Below are 23,937 nucleotides of genomic sequence, written 5' to 3' on the forward strand. Positions count from 1 at the left end.
CATTGAGTAGCCAGAGATCAGTTGTTGCTGTTGGGGTTAAAATCAGGCTTGCTGACTTCATCAGTGAAACAGGTGGCCCTGCTGTGCTCATAGGCTGCCTGGAGCCTGAGCAGGCACAGCTGCAAGTCCACATTCCTGACAGGACCCAATACAGCTTCACACACACTGCAGAGGATAGTTCACAAGTAAACTGTGTGTAAGCCTAAATCCTCCCCCTTTGGGTCAAAGCACAGCTCACTTTGGGGATCATTAAGCCCAAATATAATAGTAAGGCATGTCTAGATGTCTTACTTGCTTTTGGAGGATTTCTGTAACACTGCGGAGGTGAAAGGCAGGTGTCCATTAAGGGTTTTATTCAGCTCTCAGGTACGTACATGAATAGTAAGTGCTTCATACTGAAACTATTTCCCCTAAACTTTCCCAAAACAGCTGGAAGGCTAAAACTGGCTGATTTTAGATCATCTCATTGTAACTAGAGAGAAAATCCTCCCCCCTAATTTGTCTCTGCAATGTCATTCCTTTCAGTGTGTCCTTTGCTACTTTGGCCATTTGAGTTATAAATGATTCAAATTATTAGGGCTTCCATCACTTCCCCCAGGGAATTATTTTACAGAGTAATGGACTTCAGTGTAAGTAGTTTTTCCTTGGCTCAATTTTAACCCATTACTCCTATTTCAGCTTAAAAATCTCTCATCTCACTGAGCTGCCTTTTAAATAGTCTCTCCCCTAGACATTTGTTTTATGCAGAGGTAACAGGTCAAAATCATCCTTGGTGTAACTCCACTGATGGCAGTAGATCTAAACCAGGAATGGATTTGCCCCAGATGAGAATATCCTACCTGCTAAATCTCCTCTGAATATTAGATGGGTTCAGTTCTTCCCATTCCCATATGCAAATCACGTAGATCAACAATCAGCTCAAAACCACTTTCCCATGCTTCAGTCCCATCACCCCACTCCATGTATTTTTGTCCAATTAGTGCTTCCAATGAAACGAATGTATGTCATGCATGAACTTTAAAGTTTGAACAAGCAAGTAACAAGAGAACCTAAGGAAGCACTGGTGGAACTGGGTCACAGAAAGCAAGTAACAGGTAAGGAATTCCTCTTCCTGTGGACCAGTGGCCACCTGTACAGACCAGACAGGGCATAAGTAGGGTTATGCCCAAAGGAGAGGGGAAGTAAATGACTGGTTAAACAGGTCCATCTAGCTCAGCAGTGCAGACTGCTGGTCCTAATTCAAAGGCAAGCAGAACTGTCTTTCACACCATTAATCAGGAGAACTAGTTCAAATATTGAGAAAGGGGAGAAAGATGGTGTTACCGTGTAGGAACATAGGAAATGCCACATTGGATCAGACCCAAGGTCCATCCAATCCAGTATCCTGTCTCTGGCAACAGAAGGTTCAAAGGAAGGTATAAAAATATCTCAGACAGATGTGGGACAACCTATTTTCCTCCTCCACCCCATTAGATTTCATGCCCATTTCTAATAGTTACAGATTTGCTAATAAAGGGGAACTAACATTTAAGGCTACATCTTATATACTCAATGAAAACCATGAAAAAAGAGAGACTATTCTATGTATCAAAGCTGGACTAGGCAATGCAGTATGTTGATGGCTCAGGTTTTTGTAGGACATATTAGAAATGCACGTAATACAAATAACTTGTCCCCATAAAGGCCACATTACACAGACCATGACTGGCAGCTTCTGCTCATGAGAGATCGCGCAGCTGAAGAGCAGGCGAGATGGAAACTAGGACTCAAGCCCTGGCAGAGCTGTATGGGGTTCGCTTGAACCACACAAGCATGCATTGTGCCTGGCTTGTCAGTGCTATTAATCAGCCCCTTTCAGAAGCACTGAAACGCCCAACCATTCCCATCCCCCTTTGCCAATCAAAACCGTCATCTAATGATTACAAACACTTTTGTGTAATTTCAGCACTTTTGTCAGTCTGAACAATGCACGTTAACCTTCACATGAGTTAAATACGTTTAAACACTGAACCACACTTTAAAAAACTCTCAGGTTGTTAACTTGACACCACACTAGGAGGGGGAACCATTTAGACTGTAGCATTCAGCATGCTTTATAGAAACACATGAGTATGGCCAGGTTGAGACCAAATACTGAAGATTATTTTTTTAAATCTGTGTGACCAGTTTGCTTAGTCTGAATACTTGAGCAAGAAGCTGTTGTGCATTTCTTTAGCTTGGTAGGAGAGTTGTAGCCTGCATTTTGGAAGCTCACATGGTGCAAAGAGTTTATCACTAGATATAAAGTGCAAAATGGATATTAAAGGATATCTAATTGGTTGTGGGTTGTTTTTTTAATTAAAACTAGCTCTGTGGGGATTCCTGCCATTCTTGACAGTCATTAGGGAAGTTTAAGCTGCTAAACTAGCAGCCATTCCATTTTAAGCTTAATCTAAAGCAGCTGCTTGTTCCCATAGCCAATTAGGCCAGTCTTTAATGTTTAATTTAGGGAAAAGCAATCCTTGTGTTGCCTGGAGTGGATGTAATTTATTACAACTGCCTTTTTCAATGCAATAATATGACTACACTTTGCATAAATATATTGCTCTTTCAAAGATTACAATGATGTCTTACATCTTTGCAAGGTAGGTAAATTTTATGTATATTTTCCAAATGCGGAAACTAGGTACAGACAGGTTAAGTGACTTGGCCAAGGTCACAGAGGGAGTCAGAAACCTGCCCCTATCAGCAATGGGGAGAGAAGGAGATTTACAAGCAAATTCCCTGACAAACTCCACTAAAGAGGCAGCTTCTCTTTTTGGTGAACCATTCAGGAGCAACAAACTGAGAATCACAACCTGATGAACCAGGCTCTCAATCCATCCAGGACTCCCGCTCCTTTCCCAACCCATGCTAGGTCCAGGACCTGGGCTGGAAGGTGAAGAGAAAGTTAGGTCAGATGAGACAGACTCCCCAGCTAGTCCAACAAATGCAGATTGGCTTGGAAACAGTGCAGACCAAGCATGATTCTAAAACCAGCATATCCCATTCTGTGGGCCTAGCCAGCCTCCCCTGAGTGGGGAGCCGGCTGAGGATCTCCGTGGAAAAGCAGCACTAGGGAGGAAAAAATGAGCAGAGGACCATGGAGAAAGTGTCTGATACTGGATGTAGCTGGTGGATTCTGACTGATCCACTTGTCTTGGAGGAAAAACAAAATGTAGTAAGTGGAGGGGAAAGCTTATTCACCTGGAAAGCCTAAATTTTCAGAGAAGCCTATCTGAAAGAATTGATGCTGATGTAGAAGAGTATGAGGTGATGGTCGTTGTATAGTTATAAGGAGCCAAAGTGGGACTGCCAGGTGAGATTTTGAAAAAGGATGAATTTCAGTTTCTCAAAGTATTTTCATCCATTATCATTGTGAAATAAATTATTCTCTGAATAGAAACTGGAACGGTGCTAAATTTGTAGATTGAATGCAGTGTTATTGAACTGTGAAAGGGGGATTTTAATCCCCCTGCAAGTGAAAAACTCAACATAATTGTAGCTATGGAGTTGCTTCCAATGCCTCCATAATATACTTGAGGTAAAACCCCAGCTCCAATGAAGTCAATGGCAAAACTCCCATCAACAGAGCCCTGTGCGGACACACAAATGTGTATCTGCATCTGAGCCACTATCCGCAAAAATTATCTGTGGCTACCCATGGCTTTGCAGGGCTCTACCCTGGGGGGCAGGCATCCCCCCCGCCAGTCTGGTCAGGGAGAGCCCTGTGGGGAGCCCGTGCGGAGTTGTGGACCCTCCACTTGCCCTCAGCAGGGCGAGGAGCCGGGCAAGAGGGGAGGACAAGGTCAGGGCTGCTCTCAGCACCCTCCCCACCGCACCGCCAGCAGGTGGAGGGTCCACAGCACCTCCCCACAGCTCTCCGGCCGGGCTCCACTCTGGCCTGGCCTGGCCTGGCCTGGGGGAGACTGGTGGAGCTGCCTGGGGGTTACTCAGGCCCCCCGCCCAGGGGAGGTGGAGGCTCTGCTGTGGCTCCCCACAGCTTCCCACGTGGCTGTTACCATGGCTGGGCTGCGGCTCCAAACTGCCCTGCCCCAGGCTGGAGCCAGGTCGAGGAGAGCTGCGCTGGCAGCTGTGTGGACCCTCCACCTGCCCTGGGCAGGGGACTCGAGCAGCCCCCACCCCGCCCCCAGCGTTCCTTCCCCCCAGGGCAGGTGGAGGGACCCAGGCTCCCCACAGCTGCCAGTGCGGCTCTCTCCAACCCAGCTCTGGCCTGAGGGGAGCAGCTCGGAATTGCAGCCCAGAGCTGCAGCCCGGCCACAGTAAGAGCCAGGCGGGCAGCTCTGGGGAGCTGTGGCAGACCCTCCACCTGCCCTGGGCTGGGGGTCCAAGCAGCTCCCTGCCCAGTGTCCCTGCTTCCCAGGCTCCCCGCCCAGGGCAGGTGGGGGATTTGTGCCGCGGTTCCTCACAGCTGACCGCTTGGCTCTTACTGTGCCAAATTTGTATCCGCATCCATGCTGCTATTCCCGGAAATGGTCCACGGATCTCCACATCTGCAGATATAAAGCAGATACCCACGGATTTGCAGGGTACTACCCCTCAATTCCCATGCTAAATATTTATAGTTACATTATCACATGGTTTGGCAAAGAAATTACCGAAATAAAATAAGCATTATCCCATAGGACTAACACACATTGTAAAAAGGTGTGCTTGAACACACTGCTATTCATTTGTTGTCAAAGCAGGATTAGATTGCAGATAAAAGGATTGTCAATTTCTGAATTGTACCACGCTGAACTCAATGTTTGTGCTTGCATAATAAATGAAAAGCATGAAGAGAGAAAAATACAGAATGGGAAGAACAAAGCTAATTGCTAGACACACATATAAATGTAAAATCTGGATAAGTACTTCCTTGAAACTCAGCTAAGCCTCAAACTGACTTGATTGGAATATTAATTGTATGTATCCTATGAGTTAACATATTTGGACAACTGAAATGCTTATCATGTATGTTTCATGACAAACTCCCATGGAAATAATGCTTAATTATGTCTCAAAATAATTACAAAATAATATCCATTGCATTCTACACACATGAATCAGAATGACCACGTAGACAAGTATAAACAAATCATCTAAACTTCCAATTAATTATTGCTGATCATAAAGGAAGACACTTCAAAATAAATTACAAGGCTAATTAATTGTTGTCACACAGAAAAGTAACAATGTAACATCATTGTGCAGTAGCTTTAAAAGCCTACTAATTACTGTAATTTTAGCTTGGTTAGTTTGAACAAAGGCTATAACATTTAAAAAAAAACAAAAAACCTAAAAGTAGCTTCCAGCTTTTATTTTGATCACTTTAAGTAGGTATTATTGAACATTGTTAGATCACAGAATAATTGAAAGTGGAAAGTTAATATTTAAAAAGGATCGCTAAATTTCAAATAAGGTTAAAAAAGGGCCCAGAGGAAAGCATATGACAATGAAAGATGACTAACACCTAAAAGTTATTCTATTCAAGCACTGACATATGTTATGTAGGCTACCAGGAACCTTTTTGGTCGTATGACAAAAGCAACCGCTTATTTCAGTTACAGGGACAGACTTGATCAAAATAAGAGCAAGTCACTGTGCCTTGCTGTACATGCACATAGCATCACTCAGTTCTACGCAGGCAATTCTGACTTGGACTTGAATTGGATGTCTACCATGTTCAGTTCCTATTAGAAGCTTTAGGATAGGAATCAAGAAACATGGATTACAGATGTTTTGGAAGCAGCACATTTCACTAATCTGCAAGGCAAAAAAGTGCAAAGAAAGATTAACACTGCATTTGAAGAAACAAAGGGCCCAAATTTAAAATGGTCTTTATTAATCCACCCCCAAAGTTTGCGGGTGCATCTGTTTATCCACATAAAAGAATGCACACATCTGGGTGAGCATTCGCTCATGTAATGACACTATTTTGCTGGGCAAACATTTGCACTCAGAGATACTGTGAGCACTTCTTTTGGGATGTCTCTGAAATTTAGTCCACAGCTTTTTATATAAATGAGGTCAGATTCATCATGTAATAATCAAAACTCTCTTCCATACGCTTGCAAAGTGATTCTAAGAAGAAACTGAAGGATTCATTGAAAGGTATAGATTGGACTTCCATAGTCTAGCCTATCTAGAGTAAAAATTAAAAAAAGGGTGAAATTAGTAGCCATAGTGTGGTGAAAGGCTTGCAGTTTCTAAAAAGTAGCTGGGAAATAACGTTAAGTAAAATAGATTTTAGAAGCAAATATTTCCATACCTTGCACTGTACAGTATCTGTAAACTTCCCCCTTAAATCAAAACTGCTACTTGGCACAGAAATCATTAAAACATGTAAAAGGGACACTCAGTTTTCCATAAATCTGGACTTTATATTAAAAACAAAGCAGACTAGCTAAAGGCAGTTTTCTTTGCACAGACGCAAGTCATATTTAAAAAAAAAAAAACTGAGTTTGATCTTGATTTCTCTGAGTCCTCTGTAGAATTCTTCTCTCTTCCACTCAAACCCTTGAGTCAGAATCACCAATCTTTTAATGTGTATTTAAAGACATTGATATTCATTTTAATGTGCTAGGCTCATAAAACAGCTTTAACCAGATGAACTAAATGCTTCTCCAAATTCTCAAACAACCAAAGTTACAGTAATAAGTGTGTTCAGATTTTTCAGTTGAGCTAAAAAGATTTGCATCCATCGATTTGTTTTAATTAAAGGCAAATTGCTGCTTAATGGTGTACAAAAACTAGCCTCTGCTACTTCAATTAAGAGAAAGCAAGCTCCAGCTCAAGTTTCAGCATAGTGTGATGCCATTCTCCTACACAGTTCTCCAACAAAAAGATGGAAGCCCAAACTTGGTATTTCTAATGTAAGAAGAAAAAAAGCTAGAACACTTTTTGGAGGAACAAACACAACGATTTTGGGACCTTCTTTAAAAATAATTTAGCAGTAAATAGCAAAACATTTTCCCCACTGACCTTCCCCTTTGAAATGGAACAGGAGACTACTGTAAAAGTTTTTACTTTTATTTCTGAGATCACACCGAGCTTTCCAAATGACTCCATCCTGACAAGCATTAATTCAAAGCGATCTCCAGCACCTTTAAGAGAGACGTGTACTGGTTTTGACTAGAGTAAGAAAGGAAATATTGTGGAGGGTTTTATTGTTAGCAAGCAGTGTCAGAAAGTTACAGAAATTAAATTCAGTCTTAACTAACACAAAGAGAAGTTCAATTACAACTGCAGCTAAATTGTGTAGGTAATCATTCTGCATCTAAAAGCATAGAAGGATATATCTATTAGTAAGCAGATTCTGCCATCCTAACAAACTGCAATCAAGAGTAAAATACTACTCAGTGTAACTAAGGATGGCAGAATCTGACCCTAAAGAATTATACTTTTTGTAAATAATCTTTTACAATAAGTCACATTACCAGACATGGATTTTGGCCATCTATTTCTTATTGAACAGTAGCTGCAAACAACCTAGGTACACTAGTTATTCACAAGTTTATAAACAACTTGCAAACTGGATAATACCAGATAACATCAGATTACGATTAACACCCTGTATCAGAGTTACACAGAAAAAGTCTCTGGGAAGAAAAGCAGCAATGACCGTTACAATCATGCACACAATTGTTTCAGAAATAGTACGCTGTGTGAGTAATCCAGTTGGAAGACTCTTCCTTCGAGCGTTTTGCTGAGCTGTGTGACGTAAAAATAGACTTGTATGCCTCTGATTTCTCCTCACTGTCAACAATAGATCTCTTGGTGGTGCCAGCTGAAGCTTTACTGATTTTTCCTGATGCAGAAGAGCTTCCATTAGCTTCTAGAGAAGAAACAAAAATACAACTTCTCTAATTTGCAAATCTAAAAAACCCCAAAGTTATTTTAAAAAATCATTTTTGCACCTCTGGAAGATAAGTTTATTGATGGCTTGGTTCAGAAATCTGACAGCTACAAATATCTTTCATTAATGTATGAGGTAGTTTCTAGTTTATGTAATTTGTACCTCTTTCCACACACACAAAATTGGCAGCTAAATCTACATACTGGAAAGCCCATCTCCCTCTACTGTGTGTGCATGTACACCCTCCCTTACCCTTCTGCACTGCTTAACACAGTATTGTCATCATCTACTGCTGTATGAAAAAACAGAGCTCTGACCTCTGGACTTAGCAAGTAAGTGTAGGAGGATATTTTTCTTCAGCTATTGTTTTAAGGTTAGTTATCAAATGACAAAAGCTACACTCATTACATGTTTATCACTTGGGAATCTATCTACTCCCTTTATCATTGATGAAGTCATTGATAAGCAATAATACTGGCCTACGTGTCTTTTAATCATTTTTCATTCAAGCCAGAAAAATACCCATCCCTTTGTTTCTGATGTCATCTCCTTTTGTGTGTTGGATTTACTGCTAATATGGAAGCTCCTCTCTGCAAACACTGGCAGAAATGCTCAGTCTTTTCCAAGGATGGAGGTACAGCAAGATTTTAAAAAAGCAGAAGCTTTAGACCACAAGGAAAAAATGTGTACACAAAAGTCTGGCAGAAACTGCACATAATTACTGCCGTTATGTGTAAATTAGGCACAGTTGCATGTGTATTGCTAGTTTGGAGCATATCTGCATGTACATTTACCTGATTTGTGCATGCAATCATTGGAATTGCACATACAATCCTAAATAAACATGGACCTTAGCCATCTCATTTTGGAAAATGCCCTCTTAATTGACTGGAGAGGATTAACAAAAGGTGGATTTGGAGTATCCATCTCTTCCCTGAAAAATAACTCCATGAAGAGGTTTATCCTCACCTTAGGGAACAAGAACTCAAAGATACCCACCAAGATATATGAAAGAATCAAAATGGGTCCTGTAAATCCATGGAAATTTTAGGGCCCAGCATTCAGCAAATTAATTTCCACCCTGCTCCTAACCTACCTAGGTTTCTTTCCCCCTCATTGGATTTTTTTTTCAGTTCATTAATGTAACCTATTTATGCAGATACATAAATTAATGACCTGTCATTTCAAAAGGGTCAAGCAATTATTCCTTTGCTCTGATTATTTCAAGCGTGATTAGAGTTAGTATGTTATTAGAGGTCTACTAGCAATAATAATAATTTAGGATAAAATATCAATTTAAGAATCAACATTTGTAAACTGAAGAACTCAGTAGTTCTTTGGGGAGAGGCAGGGGTCCAGACACTTATAATGAAAATACTCTGCATACTACACAGAAGCACTATTGCTCATCATTGAACTCTCTCTGGATTCATCAAACATTACAAGACTTTTTCTTACAGTAAGAGAAGACAACATTTTCTAAACTTGCGTGATTTTGAATCTCATTTCTAAACTCTGAATGACCTTTACACCGTGCTCATTTTTATAGCTCTGGATAAAAAAAATCAATGTGAGACATTCAATTTTGTCATATATATTACCTAAAATCATACTGATACTCTCGGATTAATGGGTAGCCAAGTGTAATCTTAACTGCATGACTGCTGCTGAATACATTAGCTATGTCCTGAAGTTACTCTCCAGTGTTCTCACTGACATGTAGCAGGACAGCAATCAAGTTATTAAAAGATCCAAAGCTGGTAAGTCTCGGTTGAAAGGAATGTCAAAAGAGACTACTTCTTCAGATTTAATGGGAAATGACAACAAATTTTCTGCAAATGTTAGAAACTCCCACCACCACTACTAACGTTGCTTACTTAGATGGGCAAGAATATTTATTTTTACCAAGTTAAATCCTATAAAAACTGGAATTGGTAATGAAAACCATAAGGTGATCCCATCTTATTTTACACTAAATCCTCTTCTATGATGCATTGAACAAATCCCTCATGGGGTCATTTATTTTGGGAAGGTTTTTTTTCGTTGTTTTTTTTTTTTAAACACTACTTCTAGCATAGCTGACGTTTTTATGGTTTGTTTACTATTTCCTCTCAATCTTCTTCAACTCCTAAATAATAGTATTAACACCACAAAGTGGAACTGATTATGATACAATCGGTAAAACAGACATGTAGAAAGAAAATATGAATTATATTAAGGACCCAATTGTCAGACCCAGGCTTCTGGGTGCGCATGCAAACATTGGAATGTACTCTGCACACACACTTGTGCATTTGGAAAGTTTTAACACCTCCATGTGTGCACAAATGTTAGACTGTTACCTCTTACTGGGCTTTATAAGGACAAATTCTCTAACACTCTGCACATGCTTACATTAGAATTTTCAAGCATCTTTGCAACACGTGGTTGCATGGGTATGTATGAGCCATTTTGAGCACACACAGAGGGAGGCAGGGTAAAAGCCTGGTCGAAAAATTGGCCCCAAATAGCTAACAAAGAATCTCTATAAATATATGAGCACAGGAAAACAGTTTATGAAAATTTTCCCAGTTAAACTGAAACATACACACCAACCTGCACTCTTTGTGAAGACAATCTGTTTCCTTTCTCCAGAATTAGTGTTCATGTCATCTTTTGCAGTCTTTACTTCTGATGGTCCTGGAGAATCTACAGAAGGAAAAAAAAGCTAAAGCATAAGCTTGTTAAATTACTCAGAAGGAAAATGTAAACTATAGCCGTGACGTTACCTTCAGTGGTGTCTTGTTGAGAGACCGATTCTGCGGCCTTACATTTCTTTGATTTCTGAAACAATATAAGCAGAAAACTGAGGTTACATTTAGAATCTCCATATGCGATATCTAACCAAGTGTGTGTGTGTGACAGAAATAAGTACCTTTGCTATGCTTGTGTGTTTTATACAATGAACTTGTTTCTTTCCATACAATTACTTTATGCTTTTCTTACTATTTTAGTATAGAAAATAATAGCTGATTAGCTTGGCAGCATCTCAAAGAAAAACACACAGGCTGAAACTAAGCTGCCTAAAAGCAGGTTTTTTTCCTTATTTGGTTTCATCTTTTTTTTAAAAATACAAAGACTAATAAAATAATTAGTAAAATGACCAGCTATTCAGTAATCTTACTGACGAGCACTGAAACCATTTGGTAAGATACTACAGCTGGGCACAATTGTAATGAATAATGGCATTTTTTAACAAAAGAAATTTCAGCATAAACAAATAATATAATTCAATCTTTATTTTTCTCAGTTAACCTTCTTACTGGGTTTAGCTGCTTATATTTTCTACAGTTTTATCAAGGCATTCCTTCTTATATGGATACTCACTTGAAAAACAAAGCTTAGTATAACAGTTAAAATTAATTTCTCAGAAGGCTGAAAAAAAATCACTTCAATATCATCTCTTGGCAAGATTTTCAAAGCCCACTCTTGTATGTGCTCAAATAAAAAAATCTGCCTGTGTTAGAATATGTAAAAATACATTTAAAAAACTGTATGAAAGTATCAGAAAAAAACAATGAGAATATTTGATGTTTAAAGATTTGCTGACAAAGTGAAGAAATTTACAAACATTGCAAAAAAATGACTATCCCAATGAAGGTAAACATTTAAAATATGTTGCTGAATCTATGAGCCCACATACAGTCACAAGTATGATTTAAAGTACCAGAGGGATAGCCGTGTTAGTCTGGATCTGTAAAAGCAGCAAAGAATCCTGTGGCACCTTATAGACTAACAGATGTTTTGCAGCATGAGCTTTCGTGGGTGAATACCCACTTCTTCAGATGCAAGTATGATTTAATATTAGGGGGAAAACGGACATAGCAAATGCTGCTCTTAGTCTTGTCCAGCAGGTGGTGCTAAAAGACCACTCTTAGAAAGCCAGAAATAAATTACTGTGATTTTGTTTGCAGGTATGTGGAGGTAAATAGCACTTTCTTTTCACTATGCCTCCATCTTTATGTTATGGACAGGTAAGACACTGAAGTGTACAAGAATGCTATCTGAGTGCTTCAGAAAGCAGGATTTTTGTATATTTCAATAACCTGTCTGCTTCAAACACAGAACAGGCAGAGAGAAGGGATGATGTATAGGAAACATGTCCTCGTTCATGGAGAAGCTCTGCACACTAAATCTGACAATGGATCACCTGACAGCAGTTGAGGCTTTCACATTTTTGTTCTTCATCCAATAAGCAGACAGAATGTATGTATCAGAGTTAACCGATTACAACAAAACTGCATTTTCAGGGTAGGTTTTAGCATTGAGTATTCCTTTAGCAGCCGAACTAACAAGCCTGTCACACTTGGCTGCTCTCCAGTGAATCAGGAGTCCAAAGTTGTTACTGACACCAGATAACCAAGTAGAGGTGTTGAACAGAAGATGCAGCCCTAATGATATTTACTGATACTATTGAAAGAACATGGATTTGTGGTTTTGTTGGGGTTTTTTTGGCTTGAACAATGCAGAATATCTACAAAAAACTTGGCATAAAACAGGCTTCTCCCTTCCACATCTCCATTTCAAGAACTCAAATTACCAGAAAACTTCTCATTTCGGAAGCTAGATGAGGAAGCACTGTTCTTGAAATGTAGACCTAAATAAGAGTTTTGTTCATTCAAATTTCCATATTCTGATGGTTGCTACCCAACAATTCCAAACACTAAGGAGGCTCCCCATTGAACCAAGGAGAAGCTGCAATACAGCACACATTATTTATATTAAATACTTCTTGTATAAAATGCTACTTTAATTCAGTTTGACAAGGATAAGAACAAGATGCACTCTACCCACAGGAGAAAAGAACAGCAACCAAAGACCAAAATTAGATTGTAACAGACGTTATTATTCAGACTGAGTGAGAATAAGTTAAATGTAAAAACTAGTGCCAGTAAATTAAGTGTTCTTCTTTCGTATGGCTTGAGTAGGTAGCAACAACTAGAAATTAGTAAAATATGGGTTACTAAAATGGTAATAGGTTTTAATAAGAAATAATAAACTATTTATAAAGAGACTACCGTGAGTTTAAGAAATTAATATAAAACATATTGTAGAATGAAACTTGTATAGATCTTATAGGCAATCACCTGTTTTAAACAACTGTTCTAAAGGATTCTCAAATGTATCAATATGTTTTATATTAATTTCTTAAACTCACGGTAGTCTCTTTATAAATAGTTTATTATTTCTTATTAAAACCTATTACCATTTTAGTAACCCATATTTTACTAATTTACACGGTGAGGAGGAGTCAGCTGGAAGCAGGGTGGTATTCTTAGCACATATGCAGGTTGGTGAGATAGTGTTTAGGACTGAGGGTAGGACAGAGGTACAGGTGCAAGGAGGAGCAAGCATAAAGCAGTTCATATTATTGAGGATCCTACCAGTTCTGTAGTTAAGGTTATAGAAGGATTTTGACTTTTGACGGGACCTTTTCATTTGGATTCATTCTTGGACTCTACGGACCACACATGACTCTCCTGAAAAGTCCTGAATTTGTGTACATATTGAATCCAAATTTAGTCACTTCCTTGCTTCAGAGCAACTACTCAAGTAGTAGCTAATCTGATATAGAAACCAATGGATTTGTTAATTTCTCTCGGATTAATTTGCTAGATTATAAATTACTGAGGTGAGTAGAGAGAAAAGGTGGAGCTATTATGAATAATACAAGAGTTTAAACTAAAACTATGGTCGAAAAAAACACCCACAATAAACAGGGATATTTGGAAGGAAGCAGAGCACCCTAAACTAAGTCCTGGTGACTTTAGACCCTTAACCACATGTGAATAACTATTCATTCTCAACACTGTTCCTTTCATAATCCTGAAGGACTCCCAAAGCATTCTGGACATTTATTGGCTAGCTTTTCAAATTCATAAGCAGTAACATTACACAATTTACTGCAGGAAGTGACCACCACAATATTCAACGGAAACTGGAGGGGAACATTTAGTAGGCAGAATTACCAAAACTGTATCAGCAGACATGGGTAACAACTCAATGCTTGTGAAAAGTGCCACAAAGTCCAATGGCAAGACATTAGGACCTTGGTTTTATATCTAATTCAAAGGATAGTATCTCCATCAGCATGGCGCCCCTAGGCACTATGAAAATGGATTGGTTCCGTACCAATTTAGAAAAACAGTGCCACCAACTTCACCTCCAATTGCCAGAATACTAGGTCCAAATATTGGCCAAGACTGATAATACTTAGCTGGTGAGATCTGATGATACCAGAGCTTGAGACGGGCATGGCTATAAATGTCTATTAGAGGCGCACCACTCTGAACAACGTTAGATATCCTTTTAAAAACAGACTAGAATAATGAACTATAAAGTGGTGCACACACTATCCACGTATACAGATGACTAGGAGAAATATTTTTCTTCCAGTAGCAGTGTCCGATGAGGGAGACATGTACTTTTTTATGCACAATGACTATCAATTAGGAGTAGTCTTTATGTTGAATAGCTGCAAAGTATGTTTCAATATATTTATTTCTATTGCATTATTTTCCAATTGTCTTTATTATTATTTGTATTGACATTTACATTATGGTATGCCAAAGTGGCCGCCATACACTTGAACTGATGTTGGTTGGTCTTATAAGCATAACAATATCTTTCTGGGACTTGGTCTGGAACAGACAGTGGAGATTACTGAATAAATCCCCTACACTTCAGAAGAGTATACAAAAAATCAAAATGGGATCGATCAGTGGTTTGAGCATTGGCCTGCTAAACCCGGGGTTGTGAGTTCAATCTCTGAGGTGGCCATTTAGTGAACTGGGGTAAAAATCTGTCTAGGGGTTGGTCCTGTTTTGAGCAGGGGGTTGGACTAGATGACCTCCTGAGGTCCCTTCCATCCCTGATATTCTATGAAAACATTTTTGACCTAAAATGCATTGTATTGCTGCAGGAGAATGCTGTAGAGAAACAACTAATACTTTAAAAAAAATTGTTCTGGATAAAACTGAAGCATTCAGGTCAGTGGGTCCAACATGAAATAAAGAGACTTATCAGCAAGAAATAAATTCTGGATAGCTTAGAATGAATGTGGTTCATTCTGAGAACCAATGAAGAATCTCTGTTTATACAAGCTGAACTTTCACCTATGAGATCTATTCAGAAAAGATCTCACTACACACACTCAATTTCCTAGCATTTAAGTCTCTGTAAAATCATTACCTTTCCCACTTTACTCTTAAGCCTTCTCTCCTCCATTCTTTTCTTCAGCACTTCCACATCTTCTTTATTACCATTAAGTATAATCACGTCGTCTTCTTGAAAGGGAACACCACACTTTAAAAGAAAAGAGAGAAAAAGGAAGCAAAACATAACTTTTCAAAATCTGAAACAGACGTTTATGTACTTTTTAAACAAAGATCCATCCAGCAGTTTTTTTTAAACACTCCTCAAAGAACTGCCACATCCTTATCCTACCTTCCTTCTGCCTTTTCCATTTTCATTTTCTCTCCCCATTTTTCTCTGTGTACATTTCTCTACTTTTAGACACTGATCCGAAGCTGCAGCAGAAATGGAATTATACTATGGTCTTGCACAGAAGTGCTTCAACTCACGAGGGTGACTAAGGAATGAAACTACAGTTAGCACCTCAGGTAAAGTATCTGCATGGGAGCCCAGTGCGACTCCATTTTTGCGGAGGTAGCTGTGCAGGTTGCCTCATACTTGTCAACTAGGAAAGTGGAGGCATGTCCATTAGTCCTCATGCTTGATATTTGTTCAATACTGAAAGTTAAACATTTGCACATATATAAACCCAACTTAATCTAGACCAGTAGTATGTATGCATATCAAGATGACATGCAAAGGGTTGTACACTAATTTTGCTTTTTTCTGAGGTATAAATGAGGGCTGAAAAGATTTTTTAATAATGTTTTCCCCTTAAGCAATGGTGAATTTTTCAGACACCCTCCATTTGTCAGGTGTTTGAGTTAAACAAGAATAGTTTTGAACAGTGCAACCAAAAATCCCTCTTCTGTCAATTGCTCCAATATTCTCTAGGTACCTGTGTCAGAATCCTACTAGTCTCCAGAGATTCGTAATGTTTTCCACAAAAACCAACAACTAGACAATAACTGAATTTCTAATGGGCCAGAGAGAAACCAAAATGTCAAGCCCCCTTCATACCTCAAAGAAGAAAACAGAGCTTAAACTTTTTTTTGTTTTTAAAGCACTTTACAGGTCACCTTTAACAGACCTTTAAAAGAGTGAACATGGGTTTTAGGGTTTTTACCATACAAAAGGTCCTTGAGATCTTCTTGTAAGTAATCACATTGTGAGAGAAAAAGCTAAAAATAAAAGTGAGCATTTTGTGTCAAATCAGTTCAGAAAGTTAGTTTAAATCAGTGCAGCCCCCTTGTCTGGGCACACTTAAATTGGTTTAAGAGTGCCATGTATTGCTTTAGCTTAATTTAAACCTATAAACCTATCTCCAATCAGCATCAAGCCAAAACTATGCAACTGGCTGACATTATACAGATCACTTGGAGGGCAGCTCACTACTGTATCAAATTAAGAATACACACACACCCCACATCTTGAAGTGAATTTTGTTTCAGTGTTTTGATAGGTTAAAACTTTGCTGTAGCATAAACAGATTACTCAATTAGCTTTTGGCACAAGAAGGGAGACCAGACATTTCCCAAGTTAAAAGGCAGTGCTCTAATGAAAAAAAGAGTTGTGGTGGGAGTCCACTCTCCAATTTCCAAGAAATGTAAATGATTAATTGATTAGATGGACTCTCTTATTTCAAGTACGGTTAAGGATGTGTCTAGGATTACATGTAATTACCAAAAATTCTTTTCATTTTTTATCATCAGCATTAATATACTTTGGAAAGTTTAAGGAAATTAAATTTTCTTTTTTAAGGTGCCTGATGCATAGTTTGAGAACTAATCATCTACTACAACAGGGGTTAATTTTCTTGCCCCTCCAGCAAACCTAAAATGAAGGGGAAAGAAATTGCAAGCAGCAGAACTGGCAATTGCATGTGTGCAGATAATATATACTAAGTAGACCCAAACCAGCGGTAAGCACTATTGGGGTTGATGCATATCACTTTACTGTGACACAGTTAGCACTGGTGTCACAGTTACTACCATGAAAGGTTGGGGCTCCCTCTCACAGCTCCCTCCAAAAAGTCATTTGCCTCTGGATTCTGACCTTGCTGTTCAAAGAGTGTTTTCATCACTTGGTGTGTAAATGCAATTTACATAGAAATCAGTTCTTCATCTGGATTAATAAAGTCTTCAACACAAAGGATACCAATGGAAGAAACAACAGCAAGAGAGCAATAGTGGAAGGAATGTGATGCTATAGTACTAACTAGTAACTTATCTTAATAGGACAATGAGATTATTTTAATGAATGTTTTATCACCTCTAAATTTCCATCATTTACTATAATCACAATAAATTGCTTTTCCCATAACAGAAACTAGACTAGAAAACAAAGTTGGCAATATTCCTTTGTTCCATTACAACAATATGGGTAATTCTTATCTTACTTTTCCCCTCTTTTTTCAACTGCTAAATCAAAAGAGAAAATCTCTTTCGAAGTAGATGATCGGAAGTATTTTCTAAATACAAGAGACCATAAAAAGTAGCTATTAAACTATAGCCACCATGGTTTTTAGGACAGGTTTAAACAACATTCTTTTGTTGAAACCTTTGTTCTAATACGTCTATTTAGCTACCCACTTAAAACTATTTATATTCATAGTCAGTTGAAGGAAAAATTTCAGTATTTTGGTTTTGGTCTGTTGTAGACAGTACATCCCTTAAAAGGGATAATAAATATTGATGATCTTAATGGTGAACCATGCACTTAAGATAACTACATTTACAAGAAATTAATGTATTTGTATCCATCTGCATAGCAAATTCTAAAAATATTCCAATTGTACTAGAACATTCTGAATTTGTACAAAACCCTATTCCATGCAAAAAAGTACAGAAATTGCATAGTTACACCACTATTTCTCTCTTCCCAATAGTAATCCTACCTGGATTTTTTTTTAAATGGAGGTACCATTGTACATTTTCTGTCCCAGTTGTAGACTTTTTCTAACAGGTCCAGATTCTAATTTCCTTGCATAATCTATTAAAGAGGAAACCAGCCTCTTTTTTTCCTACAAATTCAACTAGCATAAAGAACAAAAGCACACAGGCATTTTTCTGCTGACTTGTTGCCTGTGAATGTATTTAACTAATATTTCAAACTATGCCAATTTTGCTCTGAAATTTCTCTCTCTCAACGGGGTAATATTTTAAAGTGGAACTGTACTTGAAAGCAACACTTCCGTTTATTGATAAGAAAGAAGTATAAAGATGTCACCTTTTCAGGGGTTTATTCCAGAGAGATAGTACATCTGATGGGCAATTTGCTTTCCACATGGCACAGCTATCAAACTGCAATTTTCTGAAAGGCTGTGGTGTGGATAAAAGAGGATAATGAAGGTAGTAACACTCAGTGGGACTTGTACAAGGCATTAGAGTTGATATAATTTCTATTTTCCTCCTCTTGCCTCTCAACTATGGCACTCCTGATCTACTCTATCCAATACATGTAATACTAAGCACTTATACATTGCTTTACAACCCAAATGCCCTGTATGTACATTTACTAATTAATCTCCAGGAGGTACAAAGTTTTCTTCCAAGCATTTTTCAACTTAATTCATAGAAAGAACAGTTACTTACCCTACAATAACAGTGGATCTTTGAAATGTTGAAGTACCTTTGCGCAAGTTTGGTATCTTTTCTGAGTAACAGTGTGTCGGGGCCATGCACGCACCCTGTGGTCACCTTGTGCTCCTATGCAAGGACATAAATGGCTGAGCAACCATGACCCTTCCTCATTTCCCTCACAATCAGAAGCCTGTGACTGCTGAGAACCATGAAAAGCAGGGACAGAGGATGAGTCATGGGATCTACTCTGACTACAACATTTCAAAGAATCACAATTACTGTAGGGTCAGTAACTGGTTCTCACATGTGTGTCAGTGTGGTCCAATTTTGCAGGGTTCTTGTCTTCCAGAGTCCTGTCAGATGAGCTGTCTTTTCCTGAACCATAAATACTAATAAAGATCCTGGATGTATGTAAAATTGTTCAAAATCTTTAGGTGGTACTTGGTAGTGCTTTTCTACTAACTTTGAAGGGGTGGGAAAAGAAGACTGGAGTGTGCTACAACCCCTTTGCTGGGTCTATTATGTCCTGATTGACTGGAAGGGCAATTATTGATGGTGCTGAGGATGTCAAACAGCTTATGCATGTTCTCTTGGATTACCATTGGCTCGATGTCCAAGGTTTCAGTTATCCTCATAAGCAAGTCCTGGAAGGCCTTAAAATCATTTTGAGCCAGTGTTCGGACTGATCTAACTGTCTCCTCAGGAGAAGATGAAAATGCCTTTGGTGGGGAGGGCAAATGAAGTGTCTCCAGAACCACCTGTGCCCTAAAACAAGGAGTTTCCTCTAGCTCAGGTGTGAGGGGCTTGGTAGGGCCAGTGAACCTGCTGATGCCAGAGACTTTGTCCTCTTCCTTGAAATCTGAGATGGACATATGGGAAGGTGGCCCCCCCATAAGGCCAATATGACTGGAGTACTGGCCAAATTGACAATGGACTAGTCCACTGTCAATCTTGCATTGGTGCATGGCATGGGATGTGTCAGACTCCCTAGAGGGTCCTTTTCTGATTGATGTGAACAGGTTCCCTTCTTGATAGAGGGGAGAAGGTATAACTTGGAGGTAACAAGGAGAAGTATGTCCATGAACAGCAGTGCCATTGGATGCAGGGCTGCTGTCTGCTCAGATGCAGATGTGAAAGGTAATGAGTCTCTCGACTTAGTTCTCTCTCTCTCTACCAGGAAGGGTCTGCCGATTGGTGCCACTGTCTGTACTGGTGCTGGTCTTGATTGGTACCAGTGTCACTATTTCCTCCACTTTCTTTTCAGTCAGTACCTTGTTCCCTGGGCTCAACGTTAATGAATATTTTAAGTCTTCCTTGCAAGATGATTCCACTGCATGCTCAGAGCTGTGCTTGTGCTTGGTGCAGATCGGCTGCTCAGCACCTCTTGAAGTAGACAGCATATGTTCCAGGTCTCTTTTTGTCCTAGAGTAAGTGCTGATGCACTCGGCATGAACACTGATAATGCCGAAGGTTCTGGTGCTCTGTTCAGTTTCTGAGATCCTGGCACAGGTACCAGTGGCTCAGGTGCCCTTTTAGAGGATTTTTTCTCCCCACTGGAAGTGGGGTATACTATCAGGCGACTGGGGCATTTGCCATGGATAGTCTCCTCAACTCTGACTTGGTGGATGTCTTCTCCAGGATCAGACATGACTTTCATGGATTGCTCAAGTAGATGTAATTTGAGGCCTTGTGTCTTTCAATTTTCAGATGTCAGACAGGAAGGAATGGCAGATTGTTAGGGATGTGTGCTTCCCCGAGGCACAACAGGCATGTGCCGTCCCTGACAGTTAAGGGCATAAAAGCATCACACAGTGGGCAGGTTTAAATACTGTTGGTTTAGAGTCTGCTATCAAGGTGTTTGAGGCAAAGACCTTCACCTTGTGGTACAGGGGCATACAGATTTAAAATTTTTATTAAGATGATGTTTTAAAAACAAGTGAACGGTGCAGAGTTTAAGAGTTTCTGGTTATCAGGGAATAACGTACAGATTATCAAGGGGTGCAAAGTTTCGTTTAAAATCAGATAGCGTAAGGAATACATAATCTACAGTATATCCCCGATTGGGGGTAAAAGGTTAACGGGTCAAAGTACAGACATTGAGATATGAGGGTATGTTGTTCATATAATGGCTATGTTCAGGTGTGGAGTTTAATGAGTGGATACGATGAGGAGGATGGACTGATCCTCATTTAGTGAGATTTAACGTTCAGTGAGTTTATGGTTCCAGTTCATATGGTCCAACAGAAAAGCCTCTACTACTATTCTGAAAAGATTCTGGTCTCGTGTTCATGAGGCATATGTGAATCTACAGTGAGATCCACAATGACACTTAGGCCTGGCAAAAAACAATTTCAAAGGATAATACAGACATTTATGTTTTTAAGTATTTTTTTTAAATTTACTGATTTTTAATTTTTAAAAATTTTCACAGTTGCAGGAAATATGGGGGGGTCAAACAAATTTAATGAAGTAGACACTGAGATTCAAAAAAGGAAAGCTTTATAAATGTTAAAACACAAACTGTCAACATCACATGTCAAAATTTACAAAGTAAATATCATGAAATCAAACTCTAAAGAGTTCTCAAGCAGCATTTTTCTTACTTTGCCTATCTGTAAATTTCTGTTATTGACAAATATTTTTTCGTTGGTATGGTGAAATCAATGTTTACCGACATTTATCAATACAAATCTAATCCTCCCAAGCTTACATATACTCTAAGAACAATGTTTCATTGTGTGTATCCACTATCATTTGGCAGACACATTTTTTACACAAACAACAACTGTTAGTGGAACTTCCTTATTTAATCTCTCACTATCAAATTCGGTCTTTGCATTTTCTGTAAGATTAAATGTTTTCTGCTAGCCTGGAAGATATTACCCTGCCCATACTGCTATATCCTAATTTTCTGCTTTTTTCCCTTCCATTCAAATCCATTAACTGTCTAGGTTATTTAATTTATTTATTTCCAGCAGGCATTAACTGTTAGTCTATTAGACATTTCCCCCTCCATCAGTTTATAAGAACATTTATGCAGTATTTTGACTGAAGTCTGTTTAATTTTTCTGTTGAGATATAACCTCTCCCCTCCATAATTACAAAGGTGGGGGCCATATGGTTCAGAAAACTAATGCTATCACGGAAGGAAAAGAAACCTTGAAGGAAAAAGTAAGGGCTAGAAAGACATGTACTGAAAACCGCTTTGATAGTAAGACAGATGTCTCACTAGTTCTGCTGCTCCTACCTATTTCATATTTCAGCTGCTGGTGGATAAGATACTACAACACTACCAACTTGTTATACTCTTGGCTATTTGTGAGCCGGGACACCAGAAAACTTGACAGTCAAGACAAATATGTTTTTGTACTAAGTGGGGAATACATGGAGGTTACTAAAAATCTTCCCCTTGAGTCAGTAAAAGTCCTGTAAAAAAACAATCAGGTCCAGTTGGAGGTTTATTAAATACAGAATCGAACACAGACACCGTTGCACAAGAATTAACTCTTGTTTTTGCAAGTACTGCTCTCAGATGATCATACAAAACAACCCTGTAATCCATTAAACTTTAAAAAAAAGCCATTCATATATGTTCAAATTTTCTCCATCAAAAATTATTCGAGAGAGACACCAACTGTAATTAAATGAGGCATACATATACAACATTGCCTTAATTTCTGCCTTTTGTTCATAGCTAATCAAGATTCCATCTGGAAAATAAGGCGAAAAGTGCTTTAAAATTACAAAGAACTAGAAGCCACCGAGAAAGAAGGCAAGGGAGACACCTGAACTATTAGAGTCTTGTTCCCATTCATGAGGACAGAGGTGGTCTTTCCATGACAGCAGCCAAATTACTCTTCAGCAAAACTAAGGTTCACAGATTGTGACAGATGACAATAAGCAAAATCTGCACTGACCTAACATAAAATAGGAGTCCTTTTGGTCATGCCCCAGGAAGAAAGATAGAATAATTTTCTGTTCAGAGTTTACTGCAACCAATACATGCATCTCCATGACCCCAACCTTGTCACGCCAACATCTCCCAGTACCTTACTAATATACCTCATGGCATTAGACGATCCTTTAAAAAGCTTTTCTACCCTAATATTTTTAAGTGATTAAGTTACTGCTTGTGCCTTTAACTTTGCAATTATAACCACTAAATTTGCTGGCAGGCAAAATGTGAAAAATCTGAACAAGCAGCTCTGGTTACGTTACAGAGACCAAACCCTTCCAAGATATGGTACAGTGAGGACAGTTTGAGAGATTGCACTTTTAAACAGCAGCACACTGCATACAATGGAAAAACAGACTCCATCTTTCTCTATTGCTCCACCAGGAGCAGTCTGTTATTTGTAGTTTTGAATAGGAACATTGCATAGGTTTTTAAGTTGGCAGTGTCACTAGTCCTACAGCCTCACAAAGTTTTTTTCTTCTGACTATTGCCCTCTGTGCTACAAAAGAATGATGTTTCATAACAGATCGGCTAAAATGTGAAAGTTTGGAATTAAAAAAAAAATAAAGAAGTGGGATTCCATCTGTCCTCAGAGAAGGAAAACGAAGGTGAGACAAGATTATGATGATCAACAGATGGCTCAGGCAGTGGTGCTATAAGGGGGACTTTGGGATGTTTGATTACTGGGAGGCATTCATGGACAGGGGATGGTTCTCATGGGATGGCACAACTAATTAAAAGAGCTTTAAACTAGAAACTTGGGGGGAAATGATTGGGAGATGCTCATGTAATCTCCATGCCAGATTTTAACATTGAAAGGGAGGAAAATCAAGTAAGAAAAGATACCACAATGGAGAACGGAAGAACAGTGAGTAGGAAAATGGACGTTAAGAGGAAGGATCGTGCCCATACCAATGAAGCTAACAGTCAGGTAGGCGATACTGGCAGTAGAAAGACTACACTCAATTGAGTGAGGAAAATGGGCAAAGCCAAGCAGCAACAATTAAAATGTTTGTACACAAATGCAAGGAGCCTGGGTAACAAAATAGAGGAACTAGAACTACTGGTACAGGAAGTGAAACCAGATATAGGGATAACAGAAACACGATGGAATAGTACTCATGACTGCAGTACAGGTATTGAAGGGTATGTGCTGTTCAGGAAAGACAGAAATAAAGGCAAAGATGATGGAGTAGCACTGTATATTAATGATGAGGTAGATTGTAAAGAAATTAGAAGTGATGGAATGGATAAGACAGAGTCTATCTGAGCCAAAATCACTTTAGGGAAGAAAACAACTAGAGGTTCCCTTGGGCTAGTGCTTGAAGTATGCTACAGACCCCCCCCCAGGA

At 38.9% G+C, this 23,937-nt stretch overlaps 2 protein-coding genes across 2 annotated transcripts in view; one reads left to right on the forward strand and one right to left on the reverse strand.

Moving 5' to 3' along the window:
- Window positions 1-203: 203 nt before the first annotated feature.
- LOC123348076 (beta-1,3-galactosyl-O-glycosyl-glycoprotein beta-1,6-N-acetylglucosaminyltransferase 7-like) overlaps window positions 204-23,937 on the forward strand; it is a 43,120-nt gene continuing 19,386 nt past the window's right edge. Inside the window, exon 1 of the mRNA XM_044985386.1 lies at window positions 204-366. The gene's annotated coding sequence lies outside the window, so the exon portion shown is untranslated. The remainder of the gene's footprint in view (window positions 367-23,937) is intronic.
- RTF2 (replication termination factor 2) overlaps window positions 7,035-23,937 on the reverse strand; it is a 55,867-nt gene continuing 38,964 nt past the window's right edge. The window contains exons 6-9 of the mRNA XM_044985388.1: window positions 15,107-15,220; window positions 10,645-10,699; window positions 10,472-10,564; window positions 7,035-7,855 (exon numbers count right to left, since the gene is read on the reverse strand). Of these exons, the coding sequence (XP_044841323.1) occupies window positions 7,668-7,855; window positions 10,472-10,564; window positions 10,645-10,699; window positions 15,107-15,220 (450 nt within the window). The 3' untranslated portion in view covers window positions 7,035-7,667. The remainder of the gene's footprint in view (window positions 7,856-10,471; window positions 10,565-10,644; window positions 10,700-15,106; window positions 15,221-23,937) is intronic.

The sequence above is a fragment of the Mauremys mutica genome, chromosome 13 (genome assembly GCF_020497125.1).
Source record: "Mauremys mutica isolate MM-2020 ecotype Southern chromosome 13, ASM2049712v1, whole genome shotgun sequence".
In the NCBI taxonomy this organism is placed as follows: Eukaryota; Metazoa; Chordata; order Testudines; family Geoemydidae; genus Mauremys; species Mauremys mutica.